The 21481-nt window shown below is 41.3% G+C and overlaps 1 protein-coding gene across 9 annotated transcripts in view; it reads right to left on the reverse strand.

The window, feature by feature from the left end:
• Positions 1-21481, reverse strand: part of LOC127961323 (probable E3 ubiquitin-protein ligase HERC1) — a 45469-nt gene that overhangs the window by 12208 nt on the left and 11780 nt on the right. For 4 of the 9 annotated variants that reach the window (XM_052560392.1, XM_052560390.1, XM_052560389.1 and 1 more), the window contains exons 15-51: positions 21020-21172; positions 20788-20920; positions 20516-20707; positions 19222-19437; positions 18935-19108; positions 17183-17297; positions 16920-17040; positions 16494-16680; positions 15648-15930; positions 15142-15262; positions 14992-15043; positions 13527-13795; positions 13208-13438; positions 12720-12840; positions 12386-12623; positions 11596-11765; positions 11355-11510; positions 11171-11277; positions 10958-11068; positions 10693-10863; positions 9993-10232; positions 9765-9848; positions 8505-9034; positions 7503-8278; positions 6065-6281; positions 5806-5966; positions 4806-4922; positions 4488-4695; positions 4294-4415; positions 3431-3660; positions 2820-3088; positions 2046-2098; positions 1687-1887; positions 1367-1541; positions 872-1139; positions 547-760; positions 11-267 (exon numbers count right to left, since the gene is read on the reverse strand). In XM_052560392.1, the coding sequence (XP_052416352.1) occupies positions 11-267; positions 547-760; positions 872-1139; positions 1367-1541; positions 1687-1887; positions 2046-2098; positions 2820-3088; positions 3431-3660; positions 4294-4415; positions 4488-4695; positions 4806-4922; positions 5806-5966; positions 6065-6281; positions 7503-8278; positions 8505-9034; positions 9765-9848; positions 9993-10232; positions 10693-10863; positions 10958-11068; positions 11171-11277; positions 11355-11510; positions 11596-11765; positions 12386-12623; positions 12720-12840; positions 13208-13438; positions 13527-13795; positions 14992-15043; positions 15142-15262; positions 15648-15930; positions 16494-16680; positions 16920-17040; positions 17183-17297; positions 18935-19108; positions 19222-19437; positions 20516-20707; positions 20788-20920; positions 21020-21172 (7443 nt within the window). The remainder of the gene's footprint in view (positions 1-10; positions 268-546; positions 761-871; positions 1140-1366; positions 1542-1686; positions 1888-2045; positions 2099-2819; positions 3089-3430; positions 3661-4293; positions 4416-4487; positions 4696-4805; positions 4923-5805; positions 5967-6064; positions 6282-7502; positions 8279-8504; positions 9035-9764; positions 9849-9992; positions 10233-10692; positions 10864-10957; positions 11069-11170; positions 11278-11354; positions 11511-11595; positions 11766-12385; positions 12624-12719; positions 12841-13207; positions 13439-13526; positions 13796-14991; positions 15044-15141; positions 15263-15647; positions 15931-16493; positions 16681-16919; positions 17041-17182; positions 17298-18934; positions 19109-19221; positions 19438-20515; positions 20708-20787; positions 20921-21019; positions 21173-21481) is intronic. The other 5 variants (XM_052560395.1, XM_052560394.1, XM_052560397.1 and 2 more) reach the window with 5 other exon arrangements.

The following is a 21481-nucleotide window of genomic DNA, read 5'->3' on the forward strand; positions in this document are numbered from 1 at the left end:
GGAATCATACCCTGCTCTGGTGGGCCTCGAGTCTGAAAGTGGACCACTTCCGCAGGTCTCCTGCCACATCAGCGAAGGTCTGCGGGCGGCTCTGGTTGTCCCGGTCGTGAGCCGCCAGTGTGCGCACCAGCTGCTGTGCGGCCCATTGGCGGTGCTGTGACGAGAGCCGAGACGAGAGGCAGCACGCCGCCAGCGCATTTGCCAGCTCCAATGGGCCTACAGCAAGGGGGGCACAGGAGAGGTGGGCATAGAGAGGCGACATTAACCCTGCAATGACCGAGCAAAACAAAGCCAGGTAGCAAGCAAACACACACAAACACACACACACACACACAACGAGGAAAAAAATATGAGAAATTAAAAATGGCAGTGATTGGTGGCAAAAGCTGTGGGTTTCAGGCTGCAACACAACAAAGCTTCATCTAACAACCCTCTGCTGCCAAAAGAAACAAATCAGATCAGATTTATGAGATTTAGCTGAACAAAACAAAATAACAACAAAAAATAAATGAGCAAGTAAACAATGTGGCGGCATTGTCAACGAACCTCTTTTTTCCAGCTCAGCCTTGTCGTAGCTGTGTCGAAGCCTGGCACCTTTATCAGCAAGCAGTGCCACTAGTGCCTGGGTCACCACGAAATTGGGCGACGTCACCAGTTTGTTTTCTTCTGCCACTCCCCTCAGGAAACTGGGCAAGAACTTCCTCTGGATTGGATCATCTACTGTGGTCAGATTCATCCCGGTGGCAGCTGATATCAGATTCTAGAGGAAAAGCGAGCCAAGACAGGGTGAGACAAAAAAGAAAGAAAGAAAGATGTAGTGCTTTTTGCAGGCTCTCCATTTACAAGCTTTTCATGAGTTTCATCTGGATACCTGAGTGCACAGCTGGACCAGGAGTTTGGCAGCGCTGGGGCTGTTAGATGCCAGACAGCCAACGGCAGTACTGAGATACGCCAAACAAGAAATGGGTTTGGTTAGCTTGCTAGTCCCCCGCGGGCGCTCAGAGGATCCAGGGCCTAATGCAAGGCCTGTGGAAAGTCCAGCTCTACCTGCTGCAGCCAAACACATCAGACGCACCAGAGTCCTAATGTCTGTCAAGCCCAGAGACTCCAATCCTGCTGCTAGACTGCAACTAGAGCCACTGTATATAAAAAATAAAAAAAAACGTAATTGTATAAAATATTAATTGAAACAAAACTGAAAAAGGCCTTAAAATATGGCTTAGTAAAAAGCGCTACTAAACATATTACAGTGCTAATTTTACAGGAGAAATTTAAATTTTTTATTTGGTAATGCTACTCAATAAGGATATTATTATGATTTTTCTAAATCGCATCTATAAATAGCCACATGACCAAACACACTAACCTAACAGACAGGAGGGACAGTGCTCTCATGACCATTGTTCTGGCTAACAGGATTTGTGCAGCTGCAGTGACTCTTTTCAGAGCCACCAGGCAATCAGCAGACGTCTGCAGACCTGCCGCCTGCTCCCCCAAAGACAAGCGACCCGATGAGCTCTTATCCACTGAGCTCTGGCAACCTATAGACGGAGTTACATGGAGATACACACTCATATACAAATCTTAGACAATATCTGTAAAATGACAAGCATTTTAAGCTATGATGCATTCTCTGAAGCACTACAGTGGCAGGGTCACACAATCACATTGGGGTTGATATTGTACCTATCTGCAAGAGAGTCTCCTCCATGCTGTTGGTGGCAGTGACCATGGCTACAGAGGCTCCAAGAGGGTCGGTGTCTGGAAAATGGACGGCCTCCGGGACGGGTCTGCGTTCACTAAGACCAAGCGGAGCCGAGAGCAACTCAAACTCCTCCTCACCCGTCAGACGCTCTGCATCATCTACATCCATCATGTCCCAGTCTTCTGCAGGGCAAACCATGTGTTCAGACACAATGACCAAAAGACGCAGTCTGCAGTTGCTGTTAATCCCAGCAAACGTTACATGCCTTTTTGGTGTTTTTATTACTTGCTGCATTATGTTTTTGGTTTATATGCATGTTTTGCATGTGGACACTTAATACCTTCATACACGCTGTCTTGCTTTCCCAACAGGTCTTGTGCTTGACCTTTATACCTAAAAACAGAGATCAGTGAAAAGATTCATGTGAATTTGGCTTTGTCAGCTTCTCATTCTCACTAGGGTTGTGCCGATAGATAATAGTATTGTGTATTAACAACAGTCTGAGACAACGCACGTGGCTGGTGCCTTTGACGAGAGCAAGATGATTCTTATTATTCATAGTATTACTAGCCGGATGATAAGAATAATATCTAATCAATATTGGGGCTTATTTGTTCCATCACATTTCTTTTTACGTGTTTTACAGGGTTAACTAATCATACATGATTCCATTGAGTTTATGAAGTGCAGATGTACGTGTGACGTAAGTATTAAGAGATTTATTCATTTATTCATCGTTTTTTAAAGTGCATAGACTTGCACTAGACTGTCAGTCAGTCATCGATGATGTTCTTCGATAATGAAAATGTTCTTAGCTCGTTTTTCTGTAGAGTCTGTCTGAATAACTGAGGAAATGTAAGCATTATAATTAGTAATGTATAATGCTTCTATTAAATTATGTTAAAAACTAATTCAATCAGATTTTGTGACATGACATCCATATGCTACTTGACAAAAAATATATAATATTTAGTTAATTGATTACACTAACATTAGGCTGCTTTTAGCCATAGTTGGCTCACTCTCTAGCTAATAACTAAATAAAGCTAGCACGATAATATCGTGTGTCGGTGACCTATCAGGCTGACGATATGGTGATAGGATTAATTCTCACCTCTCAGGCAGTGGTCCTTTGATCTTGCTCTTCATGTTAAGGTATTTCTCTCTGCAGCTGCCACAGAGCAAATAATAGGGATTTCCACTTCCACACTCCCCTCCAAACCAGCCGTCAACATAAGAGCCATTGCTGCGGTAACCCTGGCGATTGGCACTGCGACCACAGCCCGGGTGACTCTTCTTCATGTGCTGGTTGAAGCTGGACACGCTGACCCCACACAGCTCACACACCACCACCTCATCACGGTCCTCCGTCTCACACACATGCTAACACACACGCAAACGAGACAAAACCAGACAACTGCGATCAGTTTGGAGAGTATGTCGTACACGTATGAAGATTTGATAGCCAGTGGAACATGGATCAGGGCTGAAGCATCCCAGAATGCATCTGCTGCTTCCATACTGTGCTGGCAAAACATGCGCCGGTGTTAGTAAAAGTGAGAGAGCCAATGCGTCCAATATGAGGATGTGAGTGAGCAAACTTTATGTAAGAACAATGTGTGTGTCACTGAACAAAAGCATAGGTGTGTGTTTGTGTGTGCAGCCGTGCAGGGGTTAAAGGTGAGTAGTAAAGCAGCGGCAGCCCCAGGCTGCTGTCACACACACCCATGTTGGCCAGTCCAGTACCTCCGGGATCCACATTCCCAGAATGTCGGAATCAGATGCAAGCTCCTGGTTGAACATTGCCTCCATGGCTTCCTGATCCAATTCAAGCTCCAATTCTTCATCCAGATTGAAGTCATACAGCGCCCCGAGCGGCCCAGGCTCCTGCTGCAGTCCAGAGCCTTCTCGACGTGCTTGAGTTCGATGTGCCTGCACTGAGCGGTACAGTCCAGCTACACACACACACAAAAAAAACACACACCGTTACTGTGGAGTATTTACTGTTTTGTCTGTATACAGGTTGTGATGACCAACTAGTTACTGTAGTTGACAAGTTTAGCTATTTTTTTCCTCATTATAAAAAATATATATAAATAATTTAATATAAATAAATGTCCTGCAGACTTTACTAACTAACCTACCAATAAGATTTAATGATGTTTTATGATTTTGAAAAAAAACTGCAATATTGTGAAACATTTTTACAATTTAAAATAAGTTTTTCTATGTGAATATATTTTAAAATTAAATTAATTTCTATTGACAACAAATAATTTCCAGCAGTCATTACTCCAGTCTGACTCTGTAGTGTCACCTTCAGTTATCCTTCAGAAATAGTTCAAAAATGCATATATTTGATGCTCAAGAAACATTTCTTATTTTTATCAATGTTGAAAACAGTTGTGCTGCTTAACATTTTTTTAGGATTCTTTGATAAACAGATACAGATGTCTGCTCAGGGTCAGATAAACCTAAAACCAGCCTGATTAAACAGAGCTTCATTAAAAGTGATTAACTGACTAGTTGTTCAGATAACCCACTGACTAGTTGACTTAGAAAGCATGTAACTTTAGAGACACCTCTACCTGCACGAGCTAATAATGTGCGTGCAGCCAGGTCAAAGCGATGTTTCCTGTTGGCTGCAGAGCGTCCTCTGGGAGTGGGGCCGGCAGAGGAAGAGCCCAAATCCTGATCAAGACCTTCAGGACTAGAATGAGAAAGTATTAATTAATTACACTCATGAAACAACAGTACAATATGTCATGCCATATATGCATACCTCTCACTGAATCCCTCCTCCATCTCTGCAGCATCAGCATTGGGGATGTCACCCGGTGAGCGCAGATAGCTCCTCTCTGTGCTCTTACCCCCTCCTGCTGCACCGGAGCAGGGGTCTGAAGCCTCATCAGAGTCTGCCGTGCCTGGGTGGTCGATCATCCACATCGCAAGCACAGTGATGTTCTGAGCATCCGCCTCACCACGTGCACCTACAGACCAGCACACAACATAATCTGAATATCTGATATGATAACATGAGAAAAAAACTGAAATTCAGAATTTAGAAATGAAATTTCTATGTGTATATATGTGTGTTTACCTGTTGCTTCCAAAGCTTTCATGATCTGTCTGAGTGAGAAACCCATTTCCAGCAGTGGAGCGGCGATGGCAGGAGGAGGTGGAGATGTGGAAAGACGACTGCTAGGGTCTGATAATGCTTGGAGCCAATAAACAAACAACATCAGCTGTTTAATACAGGACTATGTATATGTGGATAATACAGTCATGTACAAAGATCTGAAAGACAGCCTTTCTTATTGAATATATTTTTTTCCCTTACAAATTATAGAATGATCATAATAATTTGAGTAAAAAGTTGAACTGAAACCTCTTGTTTTATTTTATTTTCCCTTTTAATTTTACTTTATTTCCATGTACTATTTATCATTGATTTCTGTACTTGCACAATTTTTACTGATGTGACAAATGTACGATGCAGATGAGGGTTGGGGTGGGTCCAGTGCTATTTTAATTGTGTATTTATTTATTTTCTTTTTTTTTCTCATTCTTGTTAATAGTTATGCTAAAATAATTTATATTTCTGGTATACTTACATATTTGTATATTTCCAATATATTTATCCTAGAGAAGAATACACACATATGTGAAGTCGACTGCTTGAATTTGTTAAGATCACAATCACATGTGGGACTTATAAAGTTTGTGATAGCAGCTAAGGCACAAAGAAACCAGCTGTCCCTATTTTTATCGAGTCATTCTCCTCAACGGTGTAATTCATAAACGATTATTTATTATGCACAGTACAATCAGATCACTGAATTTATACCAAGTTCGTTTTCTGTAAAGATAACAGGCTCTGACTAAAAGTGGAATGTTTATTTGTGTGCTGGAGCTTGAGCTCTTAAAGCTCCGCCCTCTTCTGAAAGGAGGCTTGGAGCACCAGCTCATTTACATTTAAAGGGACACACAAAAAAAAATTACTAAAAGAGACAATTTTAACAAACTATAAAAACTTCACTTAAACGTCACATACACACTCTGGGTCCCCTTTAAGAAACAAACATTGTATGCATTTGTACCTGTCCTGCTGGTGGTCCTGGCAGGCTGGGACTCCGGTGACGTGAGGCTCTGTCTCCGGCCGTGCTCGTCTGATGGTGAAGTGGGCAGCGATGAGACAGGAGGGGTCTGAGCTCTACGTGCTGGCAGAAGGGTAGTTGTTGGGTAGCTGGAGAACATCTGCCTGCTCAGACATGCACTTACCCATTAATCATGACACACAGACTGAAAGATTTAGTTCACACACACACTCAAAGAGACAAAGTGTTTGTGTGTGTGTACCTGAGCAGGCTGAGGGGCATTACTCCAGGTGATTCAGAAGCCGGTGCCGTCTCGGCGTCTGTGACAGGTGTGGTGGCTGTGGTAACAGGTGTGGTGGCTGTGGTGGTGTCCTCCAGCGAGGAGCTCATGAAGGAGGTGCTGCTGGAGGCTGATGGGGAGGTGGTGACTGGAGTTTGAAATCGTTGGTCTCCCTCTAACTCCTCACACTCTGGGTCCACTAAAAACAAACACATTCACATATTTTATGAAGAGAACTATGTGTCTTGTGAATTAGATTGTAAAAAAAATAAAAAAAATTAAAAAAAAAGCTTGCAAAAAATGCACCAAAATTACAATTCCTTGTCAGATAATAAAAATTATAAATTCCATTAATGTTATTCACTCAATCTTCACTGAAATTATGTGACATTACATTACATGAAAAGTCCAATAATAATAAAAAAAAAGTTAATAAATTAAATGTTTTTATTTAATAAGATGCTAAAACATATCCACTGAGGTGAGTTTTTTTCTTTTTTTTTTAAGGCAAATTAAAACGTTAGCCTTTGAGTTCTGGCAAGGTCTGATTTAAAAAAAAAAATTATTGGCGTCATATACAATATCAAAATATCAAGCAATATATGTAAAGGATAGCAGCAATTACACTGTACAGTCAAGAATTTATAAACTACCAGTTTGTTTGTTTTTTGTTTTTTTTTATTTTTCTTCTTTCTTTTTTTACTTTCAAATCATATTAGAATGATTTCTAAAGGATCATGTGACACAGAAGACTAAAGTAATGGCTGCTGAAAAATCTGATCTTCTAACAGATTACATCGGTGACCCCGAACCCTTGAACAGTAGTGTAGATTAAAGGAACACTCCACTTTTTTTGAAGATAGGCTCATTTTCCAAATCCCCTAGAGTTAAACAGCTGAATTTGACCATTTTCTAATCCATTCAGCTGATCTCAAAGTCTGGTAGCACTTTTAGCTTAGCTTAGCATAGATCATTGAATCTGATTAGACCGTTAGCATCTCGCTCTAAAATGGCCAAAGAGTTTCTATTTTTCCTATTTAAAACTAGACTCTTCTAGATTTACATCATGTACTACAAACGACGGAAAATGAAAAGTTGTGATTTTCTAGGCTGATATGGCAAGGAACTATACTCTCATTCCGGCGCAATAATCAAAGAACTTTGCTGCAGTACCATGTGTGCAGCAGGCACAGTAATATTACACAGTGCCTGAAAATAGTCCTGCAACTACAAAAACTAGCTGGGAACTATTTTCAGGCACTGGGTAATATCACTGCACTTGCTGCTAAATGGATAAAAAAAAACAGTATAACCAAACCCAATAAGAGGAGTTGGAAAATTAGCCTATTTTCAAAAAAAGTGGAGTGTTCCTTTAAGTCAGTTTATGTGTATCAGGTTTGTTTTATGCTTTCTGATATACCTGGTTTAGAACTGTGCCCATCCTGTTCTTCAAGTAGGCTATTGACCACCAGTTTGTAGATCATGGCTTGCGCCCGCTCTAGGTCTGCCAGCCCAAGTGCCCTTTTAATGGGCGACCTCATCACTGCCCGCTTCACCATGTGTCGCATCAGAAACTGCAGAGCCGATCGCAGCTCCGCCTCCTCCTGGCACACGCTCACCCCAGGGCTGGCACAATCCGCATTATGACCGCTGTCAGGTGTGACTTTGGGGATCAGCAGCAGCTCAGCGTATTTACTGCAGCTCAGAAGTACGCTCAGGGTCTTCATCGCTCCCAGATACAGATATGACAGCTGCACCGCATGCACCTCCATCTGCGCAGCCGCCTCCTGCGAGCGTGTCCCCACCATCTCTTGCAGCCTGCGCCGTCCCTCCACTGGAGTCTGCTGTGTGGCATCCTGTGTGTAGGCAGCGAGCTCGCTCTCGGAGCGAGAGTTGGTCGGAGCTCGAGCTCGAACCTCATCTAAACTGTGAGATACACGCAGGTCTCCCGTCCCCTCTTTCGGTTTGGTCTGCGACTCATTCTCCCGTTCTTCCTGGGGTTCGTGGCGATGTCTTCTCTCGTGCCGCCGACCTGAGGCAGATTTGGAGCTGTCGTCCTGCAGGCTTGCGAGGGCGGTGAGGTCCAGCAGCAGAGCCGCAGTGAGTCCGCGGAAACGTGAAACGTCGAAGGGAAGAGGCTCGATTGGCTCCAAGTTGTACAACGGCGTGTCACTGGGCGACCAAAAAGTGGGGAAGCTTCAATGAAAAGGAGTGACAAACCAAACACAGAGAGAGAAAGTGAGGGAGCAGAGAGGAGGGCCAGGGAACATGCAACGTCATGGAGCTAATGAAAAGGTCAATGAAATGATTAGGGAGGAAGAAAAATGGATAGAGACCAAGGAGAGCTCTGGGAGCAGGAGTGAGGCAGAAAGCCTCAATTTCACATTCATATAAATCACTCAAACAGATACCCATCTCTCACCTGATGGTGATCTCCGCCTCATCCCACTGCACCTTAGCTGATGTGCTCCCCTCCTTCACCACACCCAGCAGAGTGGCGTGTCTCCCAGTCTGCTTGTGCACACACCGTCCCCCCATCCTTAACCCACCATCTACTCCCCCCATCACAGCTAACACCGGCCACACCTGGTGGCACAGCATCCGCAGATGCGCTTCTGACAACTCGGCCGCCGCGTGCCGTCCGCTTCTTCCTCTCTCCTCCTCTCGCTCTTCCTCCTTCTCATCCTGCTCCTCTCTGCTCTGTGCCGAGTGGCTCTTGCGCAGTCTGGTGGCCCCTGCTGGAGGAGCTCCTTCTCGCAGGCAGCCTCTGATCTGTTGGAGGCGCTGGAGGATGCTGCGGTTGATAGTTTGGGTCCAACGCTCTGAACGGTGTAAGATACGGACCAGCTGGGTGGTGGCTTCCGCCAGGACAGTGGCCACAGGGCTGCAGATTGGGTCACCAGGTAACAGGTCACGTGGTGTGCCCCTCATCTGCATGTCACAGATTTTTACCTGCAGGGAAGGGGTGGGTGATATACTGGTTAGAACAATACAGAAAACTATAGGAAATTATCAATTGGTATACATTTTTCTGATATCGCTGCTATGGCAGTCCTTGCATTCTACTAAACTGTTTATTTTTTAAGGAATCCGTAAAAAAATAAATCAAATTCATCAAAATTATCAACAACAAACCACAACTAATAAAAAAAATTTTGTTAATTGAAATACAGTTGAAATTAAATTTAACAAAAGGAAAAAAAAAAATCAATCAATTTTTAATGAACAACTTTAAACAAAATAAAAAAAGGGAAATGTTACCTTACCTTGGCATAACATAAATGTAAGCTAAGGAAATAAAATGACTCAATAGAAACAAATTAAATTAACTAAAACTGAAATAAGTGAATTAAACCTATATATTAAATTTACCTATTTAAAATGAAAAAAGCTGAACATTTAAAATATTAAGTTTTATTACTTGGATTGAAAAAATATGCACATTCATAAATTTATAGCCATGTATGTGACTTTTTAAATAATAGAAAAAAATGATACATTTTGTTATTGACCTAAAAGATTTACATATGTCATGATATCATTTTTGTGTTTATGTTGCCCACCTCCAAGGTTTAGACTGACTTTATACCAACATGATTATGTAGTCTGAACAGTTCATTGGTGTTATTTTAGATAAACAGAAGACCACAGAGTTTAAATCAACATCAGAACTGTGTCTTACCTTCTCCCCAGGGTTACTGCTGTAGAACATGACACAAGGGTACAGCTCGGTAGCATCGACATCCTCAAAGGCCAGTTTGGGTTCCTGCCACATAGAGCCACGTGGTTAAGAACATAAGCACATGTGACTTAAGATAAGACAGTTAATGTGCATTACAGCTCAGATTGTGATATGCAAGTTGGTAAAATGGTTGAGTATTTGTGTGTTTGTAAGTGGGCTGCATCACACCTCTCCGTTCTTGCCAAAGGACACAGTCCTGGCCTCCATGTCCAGCACACAGGTGATGTAGTCTCCCTGTGTGTAGCTGGACAGCGTGAGGGTCTGCTCTCCGTTATGGTAGAGGTTGCCGCTGTATGCGCGGTAGAGCCACATGTCGGCTGTTGTGCGGTGGTTGAAATCATGCACGGGCCAGCGTGACACACCTACACACGTTCCCTCATTTCCGCGATTCTCCTTCACGATATAGAACTAAAAAACAATTCATACACACTCTTATACTCACACAGCTTGATGCAATGCACATATTGTGCTACTGGCTTACATGAAGTTTGATTCAGAAGTCTGGGGCCAGTAAGACTTTTTAAAAATGAATTTAATCATTTTATTCAACATGGATTCATTAAATTAATCAAAAGTGACAGTAAAGGTTTTTATAATTTAACAAAAGATTTCTATTTTATAAATCTATTGAACTTTCTATTTATCTCAGAATCCTGGAAAAAATGATCACTGTTTCCACAAAATATAAAAAAAACTGCCTTTAACATAAATTCTTCTTGAGGACCAAATAAGCATTTTAGATGTATATTTATATATTTAATATTGAATTTACTGCTTTTACTGTAGTTTTGATCAAATAGTGTAGTTTTGACCCCAAACTTCTAAACTTCAGTATAAAAAATAAATAAATAAAGAGTGTGTGTAAAACCTTCCACTGGTAACAGCCAGAAGAAATGCCAGTGGAGGCCAGGCCGTAACCTTTGCCTCCACTGCCATGTGTCAATCCCTGTCCACTTTCCACCACACAGCACTGTGCCTTCTCAGGGTCAAAGGTTACTTCCTGGATAGGCAAATTTTCTTCTTCCTCCTCTGATTCACCCTAAAACAACAAGATGGCATTTAAAAGGCATTGGGTATGAGTACATTTTAAAGCATTACAACCTCTTACCCTGGACTGGCTGAATCTCCCTCACCTGTAGTTTGAGTTCCTGCTCTCGCTCTTTCAGCTGGATGGTGTGTTTGGCTTGAGCAACAGGTGCCTCCCACATACAATCTGAGAGCAGCGAGAACAACCTCTCCACCACCTACCACACAAAGACAAATGAAACTCTGCAACTCGTATTCCATGATATAAAAAAAACAAGAAAAAGAGAGAGAGAGCACAACAGAGGTGTGAGGAATAAGACCTGGGTCATCTGATGGTCCTCCACGCTGCTCTCCCAGGCAGGAAGCACAGCTTCCAAAACATGCAGGGCTAACAGCCGTGTCCTCAAATTACCAACCAGCGGAATGCCTGAAAATACATACATTTAACTAATCGAACAACAATCACACAGACAAGACGATGTGGTCGGGACACTGATGTACTACCTGAACAGCACTTCTGAGCAGCAATGTTGAGAAGGACTTCAGTCCATTTAGGAGAGGCCATCTTGGACTGAATGGCTTTAGAAGAGACGACTCGCCGCAGAAACACCAAGAAGTCTCCGAGGTGCAGCTCTGCTGTGTGTCTCTTACGTAACAATGCTACACCAAAATAAAAGCAATATATAAAAAACACGAAATAAAGTAACTTACTGAGAATATTGCGGTTGAGCTGCAATTGTCCTACCTCGATAATCTTTTTTCTGAGCATCTGCGCAGTCGTCAGTCTTCTCCTGCAGCTCTGTACTTGCACTGAGTGTGCTTCCAGCAGCCTGAGCCAGCAGAGTCTTCAGCTGACTGCACAGGAGATCCAGCAGAGCCTGGACCACCTTAGGACCCAACCGGTCTGCATATGTGCTGATGAAAAGACAAGAAAGAGCAAAAGTTTATAGATCGGTCTTCTGTGCTCCTGCTAAGAGAGATATTTACAATGTGATGTGTTCTGATGAATTACACTACAGAGTTTGAGGTTGGGAAGATGTTTTAGGTTTATGCTCATCATGACTGCATTTATTTGATCAAAAATACAGAAACAGTATTATAATAAAACATTATTTGTGTTTTAATATATTGTTAAATGTAATTTATTCCTGTGATGGCAAAGTTGGATCTTCAAAGAAACAATATGCTGATTTTCTGCTCAAGAACCATTTGAAAACACTTGTGCTGTTAGTTTTAGTTTTGTGATATTTCTAAGGATTCTTTGATGAGTAAAACAGCATTTATTTGAACTAGATCTTATGTAACACTGTAAGAGTCTTTTACTGTCACTTCTGATGAATTGAATGTATTAATTTCCGTAAAATATTACACACCCCAAACCTCTGAATGGTAATGTAAACAATATGCCAAAATCTCACAGTGGGTCTAAAGAACATTCATGGAGTAGCATCATAATTTAAAACATACAACATTTGAGTTTCAGATCAGCTATGAAAAATCAGGTTTTAACAATCTGCGAGAGAACCGTGCTGTACCCGGTGCTGATGGCTAGTATCTGTAGCAGTCTGGTGCTGGCCACTTTGAGGGCAGTGCTGAGCTGAGAGCCTGCAGGTTTGTGCAGGAGCTGCAGAGTCTGTCCAAGCAGGGTTTCCGTTCCACAAAGCTGAGAGAGAACATCCAAGAGACCGCTGGAGATAGCCAATGATACATCGACAGGCTGGTATCGCACACTTAGAGCAAAGACCGTCACCAACAGCAGCCTCTGCTGGGCCTCTGTAAACACACACAGCATTGTGAATATACTGTATGTGTTCAGCATAATGTTTGCTGCATAAATGAATATACTGAATGTGTGCTCGAATGCATTACCTATGTGGTGCTTGTTTGCTTGCAGGGCTCTCTCTAATGTGACTGACAGCTGCTGATAAATCTTATGAACAGCTGTCTGAATGTCCATCTGTAAACTTTTCTTGGCTGCTCTGACTCCATCCTACAAAGAACGATAAAAAGAAATGCAGAGCAAAGCATTCAAAATGATTTATCATAACATTTCAGTTCTTCAAACTCAGTTAATTGTTCAATATGTGTTAAAGCAAGAAGACTGAATTGCTCGCAGACATTCTGATCAATTGTATGGGTCTTTATAGCTACTTTTTCAGTAAGGCCTCATGCCCATAAATTAGCACCTATTAACTACAAAGATTATCAACGATGTTTAAAAACTCAATTTGAAGCTTGTTATCCACTGATAATGGTCATAAATTAATGTTGAACAGTATGACACGCATTTAATAAAAGATTTTCTCTTCTTCAGTAGCTCTGAAACAAGTCTAAGATTAGATCCATGCAACAATTACCTGGTAATGGTGCAGTTGGACACTCTCCCCTTTTGGCCCCCCATTGCAGACAGCACCAAGGCCAAAACATCCCGACAGGAACTGCAGTCTGACTGATGTTAGCAGAGAGGCAGAGTGAAAACTGAGGCCCGTGCGTCCAGCTCCAGCTCCACCTCCAGCGCCTGCCTGACTGCTTTTCTCCTCCATCCCAGAAATCAACACCACAATCTGGTGAAGGGCCTCCAGACGCAACTATATAAACACACAAAACACAACCATAAAAGCACAAGATAAACAAAGTCTGTGGGTGGAAGTGAAGACAGTTATCTGACAAACATACCTCCGCTCGACTCTGTTGCTGCTCCATGGCTATTATAATGGCCTGTGGGCTGGTGGACACGCTCTCTTCTGGTTCCTTAAACGCAGGGACATTCCCAACATCTCCACTGATGAAGTTCACTATGTTCTCGATGAGTGCATGGAGCCTGAATGAATGGCTCAGATCGAGGTCTGACTCCTCGTAGGATTGTGGAGAGCTGTACAAACACTCGCGAGCAGAGCGTCCTCCAAACCAGTCAGCAGAAGAGTCTGGAGAACTGTACAGAAAGCCTTGGAGAAGAAAAAAATTATTAAATAATTATATAATTAGAAAACTTTATAATTTATGTCCCATGTACATTTATTACATTTAATTATACAGTATTGTGTTGTTTCTCATGTGGCTTCTATGAAACTACTTTTTTCTGTAAAGAAAAGCTATTTGTATGACATGGGTTTATGAAGTACTCCAAAAAAGATGAACTCGTGTCACTCGAACACAACCTCAGTGCCAAGCCGAAGCGGTCACATTTAATTTTTGATTTTCATTCATAGATACAGAGTGTGCTGGAAGTGATGGGAATGCCATATTCTGCTAAGAAGCCAGAATTCCAACAACAGAGTGAATGCTGAAATCTGTGCTAACACATTCCTGTCATTTTTAAGATCTCAAAGACCTTTATTAGTTGGTTTAGGTGTGTTTTAATGTGGTTTCAAATTCTCAACACATCAATGGATCACATCGATGTTCTTACATTTTCAGTCCTGATTTTAAGGGAAAATCGATGGAATTTGGCTCTATTTATTAGTAGCTGAAAACATTATCAACTTATTTTGTAAAAGAGCCTTCCAGATATAGAGGCTAATGTAGATAAAAAAAAATTTACAATCTCCCACTTGCTGTTTATTGTACTACAAAAAAAATAAAAATTAAATTACAGTTTACAGTACATACAGATAAGAAAATGAAAGCAAAAGCAGCTTAAATGGCATCCTATAATCTACTGCTCAAATCCTTGTCTATATTTATTTTAACACCCCTTTTATAATAAAGGCCATCAGAACTGATGGCAAATTTCCAGTAAAAAAAAAACGAAACAAAACTTGTGTATGATTTACAAGTGAAATGTGAACAGGATCGGCTGAACAGGTCAGACAGGTATTTGAGTTCTGCCATAAACTGTGCTTTTCTCGTGTGCAGGACTGTACATGAATAAGAATAAGGAATAAGTATTATGCGAGTAGTATTTTATAGAATTTTTTTTGCTGTTGCACATTTTGGGCTTTGGGAATAAATCTGGCAACGCATGAAGAGACTATAAAGATGCCAGCCGGAATCCTCTGTCATCTTATTTCATGGACTCATTTAGCCACGTAGAAAAAAATAGATGGACACACAGAGCTGTCAGAGACACATTACATGTGTACACAGATAAGACTTTTTCACAAATATACAGATTAAGGGAGTAGCAAAGGCGGGGCGTTACCTCTTTTTTTAGGAGTGAAGGCTAAATCCAGATCCACATTCCTCCTCACGTTCTGAAACAGGTCACACAGGCAGGTTACATAACTGCACTTGATATAGTTATATATCAAGCAAAACAGATAAGGCAGTGTGTGCATGTGTCACATCTCACCAGTGAGTATCCCTCCTCATCAGACTCTGGCTGGGACAGATCAGACTCACTCCTGGATTTTGTGAGTCTGTAGCTGGGACTGCTCTGGATGGACCGACTCTCTGCTGAAAGGCTCTCACTCCTACACACAAAATAAAAATGGGAAGTTACATGTCCTGTGAGCGGACATAATCGTGTCCTTCAAATGTAATCTAAATATAAATTAATACCACTAATGAAGAAAGTTTTTTTTAAAATTATGTATCAGAGTAACCGCTAAATATTTTTTGTGTATTATTGCAATTGTGTCAGCTCTTCAGAATTAGGGCAGCACACAAGGTCCCTTGCAACTGCATAATGTGAAATCTAGAAAAGTAGGTCAGGCATTCCTGGGCAGGACTGGTAGCGCCGGAGCAGACTGGAGAGGTGAACGAGTTCAGTGAGACCTTCAGGCTCTAAAGATAAGGGTTATGATTCACAAGACTTAAGTCATGCTTGCACATGTTAAATCAGCTAAATGTACTCACCTCGTCATAAACCCGCCTGCGTCCGGGTTGACCCCACCTGTCAGGGGTTGCTGATTGATGTTCTGAGCGAGCGGTGTGCTGACGGCCAGCAGGAGCATGGCACAGCGGTGGATGACAGCATTGCACGCGGTGGTATAAAGATCCTGTCCCTCCTGAGGGGTCGTGCTGCTCCTGCGCTCCGGACCGGGCTGAGCCGGCTCGTCCTGTACGCTCATGCTTCCGGTTCGATCTCGCTCCCTTCCTCGCGCCGCCTCCCGTACTGATAGGAAACATTGAAAGATTTCTGTGTCCGCCAAGACATAAGACACAGAGCGGCCAGGTTAGGGAAGCAGCCAAGAAGCTTGACGTTAACGAAGTGTTTTATTAGTATATGTATCCTTGGTAAGCAAAGGACAGGAAGAACCTTTTGAATAGTAGTGTACTTTGTGTGGTGTGTTCTCGAACAATGTTCACCCAATTCTTTATTATATCTTTAATGTAATCTAAACTTTAAAATAAAAATTTTGTAAAATAAATTTTAAGTAATTAATTAAAACTGTCATTATTTACTCATCTTCATGTCACTGCAAACCTATAGTATATGCTGTAATTTTCTTATGGATATTGACAGCAGAGTAAAAATTCTATTTTATTCCACTAAATATCTCACATGGTTTTAGAATGATAAGAGGGGAAATAAACAATTAAAGAATACACATTTTTAGGTGTCATTACTAAGATTTCAAAAGATTTTGAAAACTTAGCTCACTGCCACCCAAAGCATCAGCCAACATCAGCACACACACACACACACACACACACACACACACACACACACACATGCACTACACAAACATCAGAACTCACTTCCTGCGGTCATGACCTCATGCTCTCTTTCCTCCTCATCATCTTCCTGCTCCTGATGACCCTCTTCTCTTTCTCTTTCTCTTTCTCTCTCTCTGTCTCTCTCCTCCAGCTCAGCCTCTTCGTCTATAGTTCGGGTGAAAGAGTGTTCCTGTGGGTCCATCTCCACAGAATCCACATTATCAGAGATCTGCATTCAGGAAGATAAATGGCATTACATATACCGTAATGGGATCCAACATTAAAATTCTATGATTTTTCTAAGATCTTAAAGGAATTAGTTACTTAAAAACATAAAAAAGGGGGGGGGGGGGTTAATTGTAATTTCATGTTCTTCAAATATTCAAGTTTTCAAATCAAACTGTTATATTGATAATATAATAATAATAATAATAATAATATTTTTTTTTTATTTAAAAAGAGTCATACCCTGCGTTCTCGTGATGACGAACGGGTCTGGATGAGCTCCATGTTCTTACAAGCCAAGAGCCGATTCCGCACCTTATACACACAGCGATACACCTCTGCCAAGAGTTTACAAGGCTGATACCTGTAGGAAGACAGAAAACAGGAAAGAAATTCTTTATTATGGTAGTCAAGTCACCTTTATTTATATAGCGCTTTAAGCAAAAACAAAAAAAGTGTCCACGGTGTAGTATTGTATTGAAGTTAAGTAGAATTTAATGTCATACCTCCCCTCTCCACACGCCTGTCCCAGCAGCCCTGTGTGTTTCAGCAGGACAGCAAGCACAAAGCGGGACACTGTGTCTAACAGAGCCTCATTCGGCAATGATGCACTGTCCCAATCTACACACACACAAAAGACTAAATTAACATGTGATCTAAGACATTTCTTTGCACAAATGAAAAGTGGATAGTGCTAATGGCAAAATTCGTTTTGCTTTAAACCCATAACTGTCAAGTCCAATTACTGCAAAGTTATGATAGTTTGTGCCATAAAGAACTGGTTTATGGACAGCTGTAACATAACAGAATATGAATGTTAACTTCTTTTTTATTGAACTGTAACCTCAAAGCAATAATTATGGGAAAATACTCTGCATCACAGAGATCTAAGCTTAATTATATGACAGAACTACTACATTCTGAAACTGCTTTGCTATTGCAGGAGATTTTAATATTCACATAGATCATGCAGAAATCAAAACTACAAAATACATTTGGACCGTTTTAAACACTTTTGAACTGATTCATCATGTACACACTCTAGATTTACTCATCAGTAAAGGTCTAAACATTTCATCCATTGTTATTAAGGATGTAGCACTATCTGATCTCATCTGTATTTTCTTTGATATATTGATCTCTGCTACCACTGAATCTAGATTGGTATCTGTCAGAAATAAGAAAAGAAAAAAGAAAAGAAAAAAAAACTAGTTTTTTTTTGTGTAGGCTATATCTCTAACTCCAAGCATTTCTGCAGACTCCGTTGATCTTTTCCTTAATTCCTTTAACTCAAAAGTTAAGAATGTTATTCATGATATTGCTCCTGTAAAACTCAGTAAAAAGTAAAAATCACCTTGGAGAAAAGTCAACAGCAGTTCATTGTCATTGAAAAGACAATGCAGAAAAGAGGCGGAAGACGAAACCTGAAATTCACTATAGCATCTACAAAGACAGTCTTCATGCTTTCAATGTGAAACTAGCCACAGCTAGACAGACGTTCTTCTCAAACCTTCTAAACTGTAACTTAAACAAAACTCACACTTAATTTGCTACTGTTGAGGGACTGACAATTCATGTATTGTGAAACTGCAGCTTCATGCTAACGCAAAATAAATATGATCTGTATTCTTCAGACTTCCATTTTTTTTTTTGGTTCTACACAGTCAATCCGTTTTGCAGTTCTTTAAACTGTTGTTTTCACTTGAAAATCACTGTTCACAGACTTGCAGTGCTTTTGACCATATTTCGGCAAAAACAACGTGCCAAAAGTGTAAGCATGGCATGCAAATTTAATTTACACTTATGTACACTTCCACAAACATTACTCTGCGCATGCAAATCTTTATGACATAATTTTACCTTCATACTGTCCAATCTGTCCAAACTGATTGCACTGTTCATTTCCTATTTTTAATGGATTTAAATAAATTTTAAATACATTTTTTAATCATTTTAAAGTGATTTTTTTATGATTATTTTACTTCCTTTTATGTAAAGCACATTGAATTACCATTTTGTATGACATGTGCTATATAAATAAACTTGCCTTGCCAAATCAGCTACAAGACGAAGAAGTTGTGTGTAGTGAAATTTTGAATCAGTGAGATTTCCCTGTGGGTTGGGCTACCCAACACCACAGAAATAGAAACCATTATAAGATTTCCATAGGGCAATGCAAAGCTAATCATCAATTAAATATTTATACTCTTAATACTACTGCCATATTCCTCAATATATGTTCTGTTTTTGTGTCCTACCCTTGCTGATGGCATAGTCCTGCATGTTTGTCCACAAGCTGTGTGTGGGCTCTTTAGTTGATCCAAGGGACAAATCAACCAGCACACTCATGTCAGCATGCAACTGACAGTCGAATGGTCTTTGCTCCTCATTTCCACACAGAGCCACCTCCAGCAAAGAGCTAATACACACATCTGAAACACATATGCCATGTCAGCTTAACCAACACAAAACAGTTTTACTTCCATACATTTCATAATAAAATAAGACCTTTATTAATAATAGAAATTACAGTGCATGTGCATACCAAGCTGGGGTATATCAGTCTGCAAGCCGTTACTAAAAAGCGGTGTTTTTAGCCAATGGGTGGTGTGCCGTTCCTCTGGTGAGGGCGGGGCTCCCTGCAGCATTCCTCCGAGACAACGTCCCACCAGCAGCGCTACTGTACGCTCCAGATCCACCAACCACACCCAGCACTGTGCTGGTCCTGACACACATACTGGATCAACCAGATCTGGAGTGCCTACAGGAAGAAGGATAAGAAAAAAATAGTCTTAAGTTCAACTTAATGAGAGAAGAGTGTTTCTTGAGTGGCTCTCAAACAGGGGGATGGGCAAATTCCCATGGGGCACACAAGATTGCTTAAAATGATTAAAGGGGGGTGAAATGCTCGTTTTCACTCAATATCCTGTTAATCTTGAGTACCTATAGAGTAGTACTGCATCCTTCATAACTACAAAAAGTCTTTAGTTTTATTATATTCATAAGAGAAAGATAGTCTGTACCGGGCGTGACGTGTGGGCGGAGCTAAAGAATCACGAGCACCAGTAGGCTTTTGCGTTGAGAGCATTTGGAAGCTGTGACATTACTGTGAGGGAAAAACCATCATCCAAAACAAACCATGGCTAACAGTCAGATTCAGCCGTTTATTTATGATCCAGAATCAGATCCCGATGCTGAAACTGAACGAAAGCAGCAGCAGCAGCGACTCGCTCCGAGCGGGGATCGAACCCGGGTCTCCGATGGGAGGCGGACGCACTAACAAGGAGGCAGAGAAAAAATAAAAATAAAATAAAAAAATAAACTCCATCCACTGGTACCTTAATGCTGTTTTTTCTTAGGTAATCTGTGCAGGGTTGTCTTGCCCTGGCAACCAAAAACACACTCCTTTTGTGACTTTTCGCGACGCTCTCGCTCTGATCAGTGAATGTCTGTGCTGCTCAGCCTCGCTATACGGGAGCGCGCGCTCTTCCGGCAGAAGTGCCCTTAGGACCCATATAAGGTAATTCCGCCCCATCTAACGTCACACAGAGCCGTACTCGAAAAAAACTTTCCGAAACTTGTGACAAACCGGCAGGAGTATTTTGGGAACAAAAATACTCCTTCAAACGTACAACTTAATTTTTGAAACTTTGTCCATGTTTAGCATGGGAATCCAACTCTTTAACAGTGTAAAAAAACTCGGTATGCTTGAAATAGCATTTCACCCCCCCTTTAAAGTTATATATACACACACACATATACACATGTGTGAGTGTGGGTATTGTAATATTAATTGAAACTTAAATTAGCTATTTATCATATGAATGTGAAAATCTGACCATGTAGTGGCCACTGCAGCTCCTGTTCCTCCAGAGGTGTGGCGGCAGGCAGAAGTCTGTTGAGACGGTCCAGAGGGGGAAGCAGGTCTAAGAGGTAACTGAGCAGCGGCCGCGCCACCCAAACAGGCAACAACAGCAAGGACGTCACAATCTGACACAGCATGCTGCCCGCTGCAGACATGTAGATCACATCTGCCACAAACAAACACAGGCAAAATTAGCTGGCATTTCGATTTAGAGTTTGGCTTCATTGCAAGTGTGCACTGATATACCTCGTAGCTTCTCACGCACGCTGCCATTTCCAGAGCTTTCTTTTAGAAGAGTTGCAGAGCGATTATAGATATCTGTGGCATGAGGCAATAATAACTGCAGGTGTTTGTGGAAGAGGGCCACACTACTGGAGCCCTGAAAAACACAGGAAATCAGCTCACTCAGACCCAATAAACGCATGATTTTTCCAAGAATTAAATTTGTGTGTGGATATGTATATGTAATTGTTTGTACCTCTGTAACACAGTTGATATGGCAATAGGCCAGTAGCTGCTTCTGTAAAGAGCAGAGCAGTTCATGGAGGTGAGCTGGTTGGCTGCTATCAGACGAAGATGTTTCCTGCAAGATCTTATCACTGTTCTTCTCCAGCTCTCCAAAAGCTTGGTCCTGTTAGGTTAATACACATACACACAGGAAAACAGGTTGAGAAGACATTCAGAGGTAGCTTTCACACTGTAAGTGTATTCTTTACAATCAATCTGAAGAATTCTTTACTCTACGGACTGAATAGAATGAAAGTGCTCACTGAATCAACACATCAAGTCACTTGCTAGACTGCACATTATAACAACTTTTAGTGATGACAGTCTCGAAGTGAAGCAAGCACTTTTTGCTGGCAACAGGATAATTTAACATAAGCGTGTAAATCAAGATAAAGATAAAACAAAGTTGGCTGTCTGCGCAAACACGGCCTCA

The sequence above is a fragment of the Carassius gibelio genome, chromosome B7, assembly GCF_023724105.1.
Source record: "Carassius gibelio isolate Cgi1373 ecotype wild population from Czech Republic chromosome B7, carGib1.2-hapl.c, whole genome shotgun sequence".
In the NCBI taxonomy this organism is placed as follows: domain Eukaryota; kingdom Metazoa; phylum Chordata; class Actinopteri; order Cypriniformes; family Cyprinidae; genus Carassius; species Carassius gibelio.